This window comes from Rana temporaria, chromosome 6, assembly GCF_905171775.1.
Source record: "Rana temporaria chromosome 6, aRanTem1.1, whole genome shotgun sequence".
Classification (NCBI taxonomy): Eukaryota; Metazoa; Chordata; class Amphibia; order Anura; family Ranidae; genus Rana; species Rana temporaria.
The window spans coordinates 113,372,741-113,385,115 of NC_053494.1; the positions used below are offsets into that span (position 1 = coordinate 113,372,741).

Genomic DNA, 12,375 nt, shown 5'->3' on the forward strand with positions numbered 1-12,375 from the left:
AACGACGGCCATACTTAACATTGGTTGCGCCTCATAGACCCAGGGACAACTTTACGCCGGGAAAAGCCTAACGTAAATGTCGTAACTTTACTGCGTCGGCCGCGCGTACGTTCGGGAATTCGCATATCTAGCTAATTTGCATACTCAACGGGGAAATCGACGGAAGTGCCACCTAGCGGGCCAAAAAACATTGCAGTTAAGATCCGACGGCGTAAGAGACTTACGCCTGTCGGATCTAATGGATATCTATGCGTAACTGATTCTAAGAATCAGTCGCATAGATACGACGGCCCAGATTAGGACTTACGACGGCGTACATGGCGCTGCGCTGTCGTAAGACCTTTGAGAATCTGGGCCAAAGTGTCTAGCTGCTGCTTTCAAATGACAAAAAAACGTGAATAACCACATAAACCAAAACCAGATATAGATGAACAGCAGCGCTCAAATATACAAAATATGATGTACTTGTGTGTAGCGCTCACCCCCGAAGGAGCCGCTGATTAGTTGGGATCGGCGTACTAAGTTGCCCTCCTGTTTTTGTCTAGGGTGACATTTGTGAGTGTGGATAAAGAGTGAGTGTCCAGACATCAAATATGTTTTCAATGCTTTATTCCAAGGCCCAACACGGCCAACATCAACATGGCACACAATAGAGAAAGGTTGATGAACAAGGAGAGAACTTTGGTATCAGGCCTTGGATATGAAGGAGAGCAAGCACGCTCTCTGCAATGATTAAGCTCAACTCGTCGCCACTCCAGCCAGAGTGGGTAAAGTGCCCCCAGACAGGCGGTTATCATAGGCCTGGCAGCCGGAGCGCCACTTACAAATCACTGGGAGGAAACAGGCCTCTGCCACAGGCTTAGCTACTTGAGATATAATAGATTAAATTGAGTGAATCCTCCCAGTCAGTTCAAATAATGTCACCAATTGACAGCTTTAAGCATACCTGTCATGCAGTGTGGTGACGGGATCCCCGATGGTCCGTCTAGGCCTCCTGGACAACCTCTAGTTCTAGGTTCTCCCCGAGCCGATACCCATCGCACAGCTCCCAGCCTAGGATCCTCTTAGCAGAGGGTTTGGGACCCAGCAAGCCGCTGGGGCCCCTCTCAATGTTGGGTTGAGGCTCCGCATGGTGCGCAACCTCGGTGAAGTAGGCCACGGTGGCGGGCCCATGGATGCGCGCACCCTGAAGGTGGATGCCGCACCTGGAACTCTGGCCCCGCACAGAACAGCCAGCTAATGGCCGTTGCCACAGATATACTCCCCCCCCCCCCCAGCAAACCCCAATGAGGGAAAACCTCCTCTGATTGGCTGCTGGGGAAGGTGGGTCTGTCAGAACCCCTCTAGCGCCAACTGTCGCCCAGGGGTGGTAAAGCACCCCTGGAGCGCAGACTGACCTACAGGACAGTTCTGAATTGACAACAGCCCAAATTTCAATAAATTGTGAATGGGAGTAACCTAATCCTCCCATTCCCCATTAAAGCGGTTCTCCACCCTAAAGTGAAGTCCCGCTGATCGGAACCCTCCCCCCTCCGGTGTCACATTTGACACCTTTCAGGGGGGAGGGGGGTGCAGATACCTGTCTAAAGACAGGTATTTGCACCCACTTTCGGCCCGGCATTCACGGGCAAAAGACGGGCATTCCGTCACATCCCGTCGCCCCCCTGTTGTGTGCTGGGAACACTCGGCTCCCAGCACACAGCGGGAGCCAATCGGCGGGCGCGGCGCCACTCGCGCATGCGCCGTAGGGAACCGGGCAGTGAAGCCGCAGCGCTTCACTTCCTGGTTCCCTCAGCGTGGATGGAGGGGGGAGCAGCAGGGTGACGAGCGATCGGCTCGTCCTCTGCTGCGGACGCCGCTGGACTCTAGGACAGGTAAGTGTCCTAATATTAAAAGTCAGCAGCTGCAGTATTTGTAGCTGCAGGCTTTTAATATTTTTTTCCCATGGCACATCCGCTTTAACTTTAGCGTAGCGCCCATACTGAAAGTAAGGGGGCGCTACATGTGAATAAACCTGTAGAAAACAATAAATCACTGATAAAGTAACAATGTTGACTAAAGTGCATAAAAAAAAAAATGAAGTGATAAACACATGAACTAGTGACAAGTAGGGTTGTCCCGATACCACTTTTTTAAGACCGAGTACAAGTACCGATACCGAATACCGATACTTTTTTTTAATCTCACGTGACAGCGGCACATGTGTCAGTAGTTTTTTTTTTATCTTTAACAATTTTTTAAAAACATTTTACAATTTTTTTTTATTTATAATGCTTTCTTTTTTTTAAGGGGTGGGGGGTGGACCGTGTCCGTGTGTTTTTTTTTTTATTTTTTTATTATTTTCCACAATAATATTTTTTATTCTCTCTTTTTTTTTTTAGCCCTGTTGGGGAGCTTTGGTGAGATATCAGGGGTCTTAACAGACCTCTGACATCTCCCCTTTGAGACAGAGAAAGGGACTAGGGACACACATTCCCCATTCCCTTTCTCAGCATCCTCAGCTGCGCTGAAAATGAATGCAGAGTCTTCTCTTCATTCATAAACTGAAACATTGTAATCGCAGTTTCCATTTACCGGCTCCTACCCCGCTCTCCATCCTGACAGTTCCAGGGGGTGGAGGAGGAGCACAAAAGGGGAGAGAAACACGGCAGGATACATGGAGGAATACACGGCGGGATACACGGCGGGATACACGTAGGGATATACGGCGGGATACACAGCGGGATACACGGAGGAATACACGGCGGGATACATGGAGGAATACACGGAGGGATACACAGAGGAATACACGGCGGGATACACGGAAGAATACACGGCGGAATACACGGAGGGAGAGAGAAACACGGGGGACACGGAGGGAGAGAGAAACAGGGCGGGGGACGCGAAGGGAGGGAGACTGCAGCAAAACGGAGGGGGGCTGGAGGAGGACACGGGACAGTCAGCGGTGATCGTGTGTGGAGGAGTTACAAGCACCGATCACCGCTGATTTTAAAGCAGCTGAAAGCCACGGGGGGAGAGAGAAGAGGAACTTGTAACTTCCCCATGCTGACAGTACAAGTATCGGGTGAAGCATTGGGAGCATTTGGTCCGTAAGCTGTTAAACACATTAAAATCCAGCATGGGTAATAAACTTCCAAGAAACGGCCAGCGATCGGTCAAACATCAGCAGGTAGCATCTCACCACACTGTGGTACCTCACCGAAACATCACTTCAGGTAATCCGAGCACGTTACTTCCCGTTGCCGGACAGCCACAAACTAACACGTTTTTTAGTCATCACAACTTTGTCCAGGAATTTCGATATTTTTTCTTCACTTGGGTGATTTCAATAATTGTTTATTGCTTTTTGTATTTACATAGTATATATGTATGTCTTGTATTTATATAGTTTGTGCACTTTAGTTAACATTGTTACTTTATCAGTTATTTTTTTGTTTTATACAGGTCCATTCACAAGTACATCATATTTTGTATATTTGAGTGCCGCTGTTCAAATATATGTGGTTTTGGTTTAGGTAGTTATTGGTGTTACTGTGCGTTCATTTTCGTTTGTTAAAACGATAATGAAAATACCTGAAATTCGGACAAAAATGCATTCAGACGAAATCGAATGCACATGTCTATTCGATTGTAGGGATTTTCAAATTTAATCAAAAGCTTACCCTGACTTAGGCCACGTAAACACGATCGGTCAAAACCAATGAGAATGGATCGGAGTTCAGTTTCATCGGTCCAAACCGACCGTGTGTACGGCCCATCGGTCTTTGGTCCTTCGGACCAAAATTTTAAAACTTGCTTTAAAATCGAACCGATGGACCACTGACCGATCGGTTCAAAACCCGCGCATGCTCAGAATCAAGTCGACGCATGCTTGGAAGCATTGAACTTTGTTTTTTTCAGCACGTCGTGTGTTTTGCATCACCGCGTTCTGACCCGATCGGTTTTTGAACTGATGGTGTGTACGCACATCAGACCATCGGTCTGCTTCAGCGGTGAACCGATGAAAACGGTCCGTCGGACCATTCTCATCGGATGAGTACGCGGCCTCAGGTTTCCTTTCTGATTCTGGTTGTGTTTCTGCATCATGTAATGATTTTCAAGATTCTTGCAATGGCTGCAATGACTGCAATGGTTGTTGTTTTTTTTTTTATAGGACAAAGCGTGCAGTGCGCTGTGTTTTAGAACGAGGGGATGACATGTTAATAACAGGAGGACGCCATCCATACCTTGGAAAATATAAAGTAAGTAAATACTGTAGAAATCCCAAAAAATATTTGGTAGAACTTTGAAGTCAGCACTCTGTATAAATGTATAAAATAACATGAACGTGAATTGTATTGCATCTTGTTCATAATAAAATGCTTTAATCATTGTCCTCTTACATGATACCCATTGGATTATCCCATGCTTATATCTTCTTATATTGTAATCACAATGGCAAAAGTGTGGAAAAAGTATAACAATATATACCGTAGTTCAAATCTGCCATGACCAATTGTGGAAATAATCTTCTCTCATTCAGGTTGGGTTCATGAATGATGGTCGGGTCAGTGCTGTAGATGTGTCCTATTACAATAATGCTGGATCTACTTCTGATGACTCTGTCCTAGTAAGTTATTTTATTTAAAGCATTTCTCCTTTAATTTACCTTACGGTGGAACGATAGGCAAAGCCTTTTTTTTTGGATAGAGCAATGGAGGGTTATAACGCCTGTCAGATTATTCTTTTTTTCTGGAGATTTAACTTCACTTCCTGTCCCATTGACAAACAGGAAGTGAGAGGAAATCCCTGCAAATTAAAGGATCCCAAAGTTACAAAAACTAGTATTCACAAAGATTTCCCCTCTATTGATTTTCTTTTACTTTCACTTTGAATGATGATGGTAAACAGGACAAATAGAGAGGGTGAATCTCCTTACCAGGGGCACAGACAGTAATAAAAACCAACAGAAGTTTTAATCCCTCTCCACTCTATTTACGAAAAAAAATAAAGTTTTTCCTTTTAGTTATAAAGTACTGTAGCACTACCCCCGCAGGAGCTGCTGAGTATTTTCTCGCTGTCCAGGGTAGTAGAAGAGAGTTGAAAAAGTTCAATGTCCACACTTTACACTTCTTTTCTAAGATTTATTTGCGGAACTTGGTAAGGAAAGAAGTGGTTGAAGGGGTGGAAGGGTAAACAGGTAGATGGGTTCAGGTGTATAATCTCAATTAGGAAACACTCCTGTCCAGGAAATAGTTCTCGTCGCCACTCTAGCCAGAGTGGGTATTGCTCAACCCAGATAGGTCCCTCTCACTGGCCTAGCAACCGGAATGGTGCACAGAATAAAGTACAGTCTCTGCCACAGACCTTCCTTTATGAGGAGACACTTTCGGTCAAGAATCCCCTGACAGAGGATTCAGCATCCGGATCTCTCCAGATTAAAGGGGTTGTAAAGGTAAAAATGTTTTCCCCTAAATAGCTTCCTTTACCTCAGTGCAGTCCTTCTTCACTTACCTCATCCTTTGATTTTGCTTTTAAATGTCCTTATTTCTTCTGAGAAATCCTCACTTCCTGTTCTTCTGTCTGTAACTCCACACAGTAATGCAAGGCTTTCTCCCTGGTGTGGAGTGTCGTGCTCCCTTGAGGAGACAGGCAGGAAAGTCAGGACGCTCTCTACGTTGCAGATAGAGAAAGGAGCTGTGTGTTAGTTGGCGTCCTGACTCTCCTGCTCTCCCCCTCCCCCCTCAAGGGAGGACATTACACACCAGGGAGAAAGCCTTGCATTACTGTGTGGAGTTACAGACAGAAGAACAGGCAGTGAGGATTTCTCAGAAGAAATAAGGACATTTAAAAGCAAAATTGAAGGATGAGGTAAGTGAAGGAGGACTGCACTAAGGTAAAGGAAGCTATTTAGGGGATTTTTTTTTTACCTTTACAACCCCTTTAACTTCTGTAGAACTTAGATCTGAGAGGCGATCACCATCAAGCCTCTCAGTGTATAGTGCATCCTTTAAGTTTCCAGGCCTTCTCCCAAGATACCAGCCTTTTGCATGGTCCTCTCCAGGATAGGTCCTCCCCTGGCTTCCTTCATCAAGTGGCTTCTTCCCTCCAGGATAGACAGCACAGGATCACCTTAAAAGCATAGGCCCAGTTTGACTACTGGTCCAGAGCCAGGATTTCAGGAGCACGCACCCGCAGCCAGGCGGGCCACGAGGTGGTGGGACAACAGACCGATGACCTCGGTCCAAAGGCGCCTGTCCCTTAAGTACCCCTCCCCAGAATGCACAGCGGGACAATCACTCCCACTGATTGGCTGCCGAGGGTGACACCCAATACACCCTGACTCTGCTGCTGCCATCCTTGGTCTGGGATGGTAACAACACTCCCAGGCGAACAATGGTGGTTACTCCCAGCACAGTCTGGCTGGGACAGAGGCTAAATTTGGTCAAAATCACACATGTCTGAGTCAGCTAACACTCAGACCCCCCTCTAAATTTAAAGCAGCACCTGCCCAACAGGAGGAGTCAGCTACAGTACTTTAAGATTATGTGTTGTATTATTGCTTATTTGTACGTTTTCTCCCACACTCCAAAGACATGCTTGTATGTTAACTGGCTCCTGTCTAGATTGGCCCTAGTAAGTATATGTGCATGTATGAAAGTAAGTTCGGGGCTTTGGATTGTAAGCTCCTTGAGGGCAGATGTGGATGGTAATGTAGCGCTACGTGTGAGCCAAAAGGCGATGGCTGTATACACCTAATGGGGTGTGAGCATATATTGTGACACAAAGGATGTAATGGCAAAAATTGCACCACAACAAAATGTGAAATTCAAATCAATAAAGTGAACAATATAAACAAAAATGTGATATAGTGTCCATAATAAATAAAACGATGAAGATGAGATGGTGAGGAACTTCCCAACAAAAATCTTCAAATATGAGGTGGAATACATATGCTCTTACCGCAACCGTTGGACCTAAATGTCATACGACAGTGGATCGATTGAGCTTGGAATTTCCCAGAGAGATGTCACCGGAAGTCCAGAAAGAAATGGAGTCTGCCTTCTAGGCAGTCAGATGTCGTCAACCCAGGAAAGGGCAGGAAGACCAGATGTTCATCGGCCACCGACTACTCCAATACTGAAGATCCTAGTAAACCGTGGGTATGGCAATCATAAAAGATCCTCCAAGCATCCAAACACTATCTGGTTCAGGTAATCGGGAACCATGGCATGGGTACTGGAAACCAACTCTAGAGGGCTCAAAAAAACCTTATCTTCCACAAATTCATGTAAAGAGAAGAAAAAAATGGGGGCTCCAATGGTGGGTATGGCAATCATAAAAGATCCTCCATGCATCCAAACACGATCTGGTTCAGGTAAGTGAGAACCCTGGCATGGGTACTGGAAACCAACTGGAGAGGGCTCAAAAAAAACTTATCTTCCACAAATTCACGTAAAGAGAAGAAAAAAATGGGGGCTCCAATGGTGTAGGTCATAAAGAGGTTTTAATGAAAAAAACAAGATACATAATAAAATAAAATAAAAGGTGATCACAATTCATAAGTATTAAAAGCAATATGGGGCCATGCATTTTGCTCCCCATATTGCTTTTAATACTTATGAATTGTGAGCACCTTTTTTTATATTTTATTATGTATATTGTTTTTTTCATTAAAACCTCTTTATGACCTACACCATTGAAGCCCCCATTTTTTCTTCTCTTTACGTGAATTTGTGGAAGATAAGGTTTTTTTGAGCCCTCTCCAGTTGGTTTCCAGAACCCATGCCAGGGTTCTCACTTACCTGAACCAGATCGTGTTTGGATGCATGGAGGATCTTTTATGATTGCCATACCCACGGTTTACTAGGATCTTCAGTATTGGAGTAGTCGGTGGCCGATGAACATCTAGTCTTCCTGCCCTTTCCTGGGTTGACGACATCTGACTGCCTAGGAGGCAGACTCCCTTTCTTTCTGGAATTCCGGTGACATCTCTGTGGGACATTCCAAGCTAAATCGATCCACTGTCGTATGACATTTGGGTCCAACGGTTGCGGTAAGAGCATATGTATTCCACCTCATATTTGAAGATTTTTGTTGGGAAGTTCCTCACCATCTCATGACATCTTCATCGTTTTATTTATTATGGACACTATATCACATTTTTGTTTATATTGTTCACTTTATTGATTTGAATTTCACATTTTGTTGTGGTGCAATTTTTGCCATTACATCCTTTGTGTCACAATATATGGTCACACTCAGAGCTTTTTTTCTCAGAAAATAGGTGCAGGAACTCAACCACTACCCCGTTCAGATTTCACAAACAGTAGAAGGGTCTTAAATGAGTATTAAATACCAGGATTGCATTACATACAGAATGCAGAGTTTAGGGGGTTACACACAGAGTGCAGAGCTGTCACTTGTAAACACAGAAACCAGACTTCTGTGTTTACAAGTGATTGTGTTGAGCAGGCACCAAAGGGTCTGATCCAGAGGTGGTGGAACTGAGTTCCCCCAAGTTCCCCCAGAAAAAAAGCCCTGGTCACACTCCATTAGGTGTATACAGCCATCGCCTTTTGGCTCACACGTAGCGCTACATTACCATCCACATTTGTCTGAGTTTTGCCACATTCCTGTGTAGCTGCTTCACTCCCGTTCAGGGTTCATTCTTTCTTACACTTATTTTTGTTTTTGGGTAGCGCACATATTTTTTTCCCTTTACATTGTGCCTTCCTTGAGGGCAGAGACTGATGTGAATGTGCAATATATATATAAAATGCTGTGTAAATTGATGGCTCTATATAAATAAGATACATCTTGCCTTGCAGCAGGTCTGTATATCTATATGAACGTGTGAATTTAATATTTAAATATTCATTTTATACACAAAATTCATTTTTTAGGTAGTCGAAGTTGGTCTAATGGACATGGACAGTGCTTACAAAATACCTAATCTGAGATGTAAAGGAACTGCCTGCAAGACTAATCTGCCATCAAACACTGCTTTTCGGGGATTTGGATATCCACAGACTGGATTTGTAACTGAAACATGGATGAGTGAAATTGCTATTAAGACTGGCCTTCCAGCAGAGAAGGTGAGTAAAACTGAGGTTAAAAGAAGTGACTGATTTTCTGTCACAATGGCCAAATTTGGAAGTATGGGATGCTATTACTGTCACTTGGTTCCACTTTATGACATACAAATTGTCAATTTCTTTCAAATCTATTCTATTTAAAATAACTGTAGAAGTTGTTTTTATTCAAACCAAAATGTAAAAGAAAACAATGACATTATCACTTTAAGATTTTGTCAGGTCTTGGGCCCCTTTCACACGGTCGGACCTTTCAGGTCCGCCTGTAATATTTTTCGGCGAACCTGAACGGCCGCTCCATATATCCGCCCAACCACCACTGGCGATCAGGGTTTTAGTTTGGAGTGACCCTGACTTATCTCTTTCCCTCTAACTCAGGGGTGTCCAAACTTTTTTCAAAGAGGGCCAGATTTGATGAAGTGAACATGCGTGAGGGCCGACAATTTTGCTGCCATTCTTTGAACCATTAAAATTTGGTCTAAGTGTGTTTGCCCGAGCAACTAATACACGGCCCAACACAAATTCTCTTGCCTTTGTGGCTGTGTGTGGTTAACTACTTGCCGACCGCGCACCGTCATAATACGGCGGCAGGTCGGCTCTCCCAGGCGAGAGCCCGTAGCTATACGTCCTGCGCGTGAACGGCGATGGGGCGCGCGCGCGCGCCTCCCCGCCGTTCCCGATGATCAGATTCGTTTCAGAACTGATCAATCACCAGGTCCAGGCCAATAAAATCTGGCCTGGACCTGGTGATCACACTAACCAATGGTTGTCTTCCCCTGGCAATGTTTTGTAAACATTGGCAGGGGAAGTACTGCTCTCTCCCTCGTGTCGGTCTTTCCGTTCCAGACCGAGAGGGAGAGAGCATCTGAAACGTGAGTTGCACAACACTACTCTAACACCAGGTCACATAGGCACACATTTAACCCCCTGATCACCCCCTGATCACCCCCCAAATTAACCCATTCACTGCCTGTCACTGTGTCACCCAGTACAGCGATCAGATTTTTTTTTGATCGCTGTACTAGTGTCATTAGTGACAAAAATAAGTGTTAGGGTAATCAGTCTTAGGCCCTAAAAAGTCTAGGGACCCCCCCTAACCCCCCCCAATAAAGGTTTAACCCCTTCATTACCCCCTGTCACCAGTGATCACAGTATAAGTGTCACGGGTGACGCAGTTTAGTTCGTTTATTTTCTATAGCATCAGGGCACCCGCCATATTTTTTGAAATAAAGTTTTAACCCCCTGATCGCCCGGCGTGTGATAAAAGTTTGGTTTTAGCGCCAGATAGGGTCTGCGTCGCCCCAGGCAGCGTCAGATTAGTGCCAGTAGCGCTAACACCCACGCACGCACCATACGCCTCCCTTTAGTGGTATAGTATCTGATCGGATCGATACCTGATCTGATCAGATCTATACTAGCGTCCCCTGCAGTTTAGGGTTCCCAAAAACGCATTGTTAGCGGGATCAGCCCAGATACCTGCTAGCACCTGCGTTTAACCCCTTCGCCCAGCCCAACCCACCGAAGTGCAGTATCGATCGATCGATCACTGACACAAAACACAAAAACACATAACTGCAGCGTTCGCAGAGTCAGGCCTGATCTCTGCGATCGCTAACAGTTTTTTTGGTAGCGCTTGACTCAGTCGCTAACAGGTCAGGTGCTTTTTTGCCTGTGAATCTCACCACTGTACCCCTAAATTTAGAGCCCAAAATGGCAAATCGATGGTACAGTGATGAAGAGGCCTACTTGTTTATGAGCCTGACAGATAGTGATGAGGAGGTCACGCATCTGTCAAATTCTTGCTCAGAATACGATCCTGTAGACGACAGTGGCTCCCTGACAGATAGCTCTGACGACGGAGTGGTCCCTGCTAGGGTCAGGCGTACCAGACCCCGATCTTCTGCTGTCGCTGAGGTGCAAGAACCGCAGGGCTCTCGTATGGAGGAGAGAAGTACTAGCGCCGCTATTCCTTCTGGTGAACTGGCAAGCACCAGCGGCCTAGTACATCCTGGTCATATATCCAGCACTGCAGTAACACTTGGTGACGTGGCGAGTCCCATAAGTGCAGTTCAAGCTGGAGAGGTGGCAAGCACGAGTAGTGTCCCGCTGCCACCAAGAAGAAGACGACAAAGACAGGCCCATCCCCATAGTGCCCTTCCTGCTGCATTCGCCAATCCTGATTGGGTACCCACCACTTCTGCAGCACCCGTACTTCCCCCATTCACTGGCCAACCCGGAATTCAGGTGAATACAGTTGATTTTACGTCACTGGATTTTTATTCGCTGTATTTCACCGAAGATCTCTATAGATCTATTGTGGACCAAAGCAATTTGTACGCTGGTCAATTCATCGCCGCTAATCCCCAGCTGTCCCTTGCCAGAGATTGGAAGCCAATTACGGTTTCCGAATTTAAGATCTTTCTGGGCCTTTCCCTCATCATGGGCATTACTAAAAAGAGTGAGCTGCGGATGTATTGGTCCACGCACCCAGTTCACCATATGCCCATTTTCTCTGCCTCCATGGCCAGGACACGATACGAGCAGATCTTGCGGTTCATGCATTTTAGTGACAATGAACTCTGTCGTCCTCGGGAGACCCTGGATTCGATCGGCTCTACAAAATTCGGCCCCTCGTAAACCACTTCAACGAACGGTTTGCAGCCTTGTATAATCCCCAACAAGTTGTCTGCGTTGATGAGTCCCTGATTAAGTTTTCTGGCCGCTTGTCATTCAAACAATACCTTCCCAGCAAGTGTGCCAGATACGGGGTCAAGTTGTATAAGCTCTGTGACAGGGCAACAGGCTATACATCTAGCTTTATGGTTTACGAGGGAAAAGACAGTCACGTAGAGCCGGAGAATTGCCCTGATTACATAGGGAGCGCTGGTAGGATAGTGTGGGAATTGGTGTCACCCTTATTCGGAAAGGGGTACCACTTGTACGTGGACAATTATTACACAAGCGTGCCACTTTTTAGTCACCTTTTTGATTATGGAATTGGCGCATGTGGCACCGTGCGACCTAATCGCCGGGGCATCCCCCAACGGCTTGTAGAATCCCGTCTTAGTCGGGGGGAGAGAGCCTGCTTACAGTGTAATAATTTGTTAGCAGTGAAGTGGAGGGATTCACGGAATGTTTTCGTTCTGTCCTCGCTTCACGCAGACACGGCAGTCCAAATTCCTACGGCGACTGGTTTTGTGGAGAAACCCCTCTGTATCCACGAGTACAACCTTAACATGGGAGGGGTGGACCTCAATAACCAGTTGTTGGCGCCGTACCTAATTGCCCGGAGGTCCAAACG

The 12,375-nt window shown here is 45.8% G+C and overlaps 1 protein-coding gene across 1 annotated transcript in view; it reads left to right on the forward strand.

The window, feature by feature from the left end:
- LOC120943718 (aldehyde oxidase-like) overlaps nucleotides 1–12,375 on the forward strand; it is a 189,124-nt gene that overhangs the window by 119,909 nt on the left and 56,840 nt on the right. The window contains exons 23-25 of the mRNA XM_040357193.1: nucleotides 4,154–4,241; nucleotides 4,523–4,609; nucleotides 8,886–9,077. Coding sequence (XP_040213127.1) covers nucleotides 4,154–4,241; nucleotides 4,523–4,609; nucleotides 8,886–9,077 — 367 coding nt within the window. The remainder of the gene's footprint in view (nucleotides 1–4,153; nucleotides 4,242–4,522; nucleotides 4,610–8,885; nucleotides 9,078–12,375) is intronic.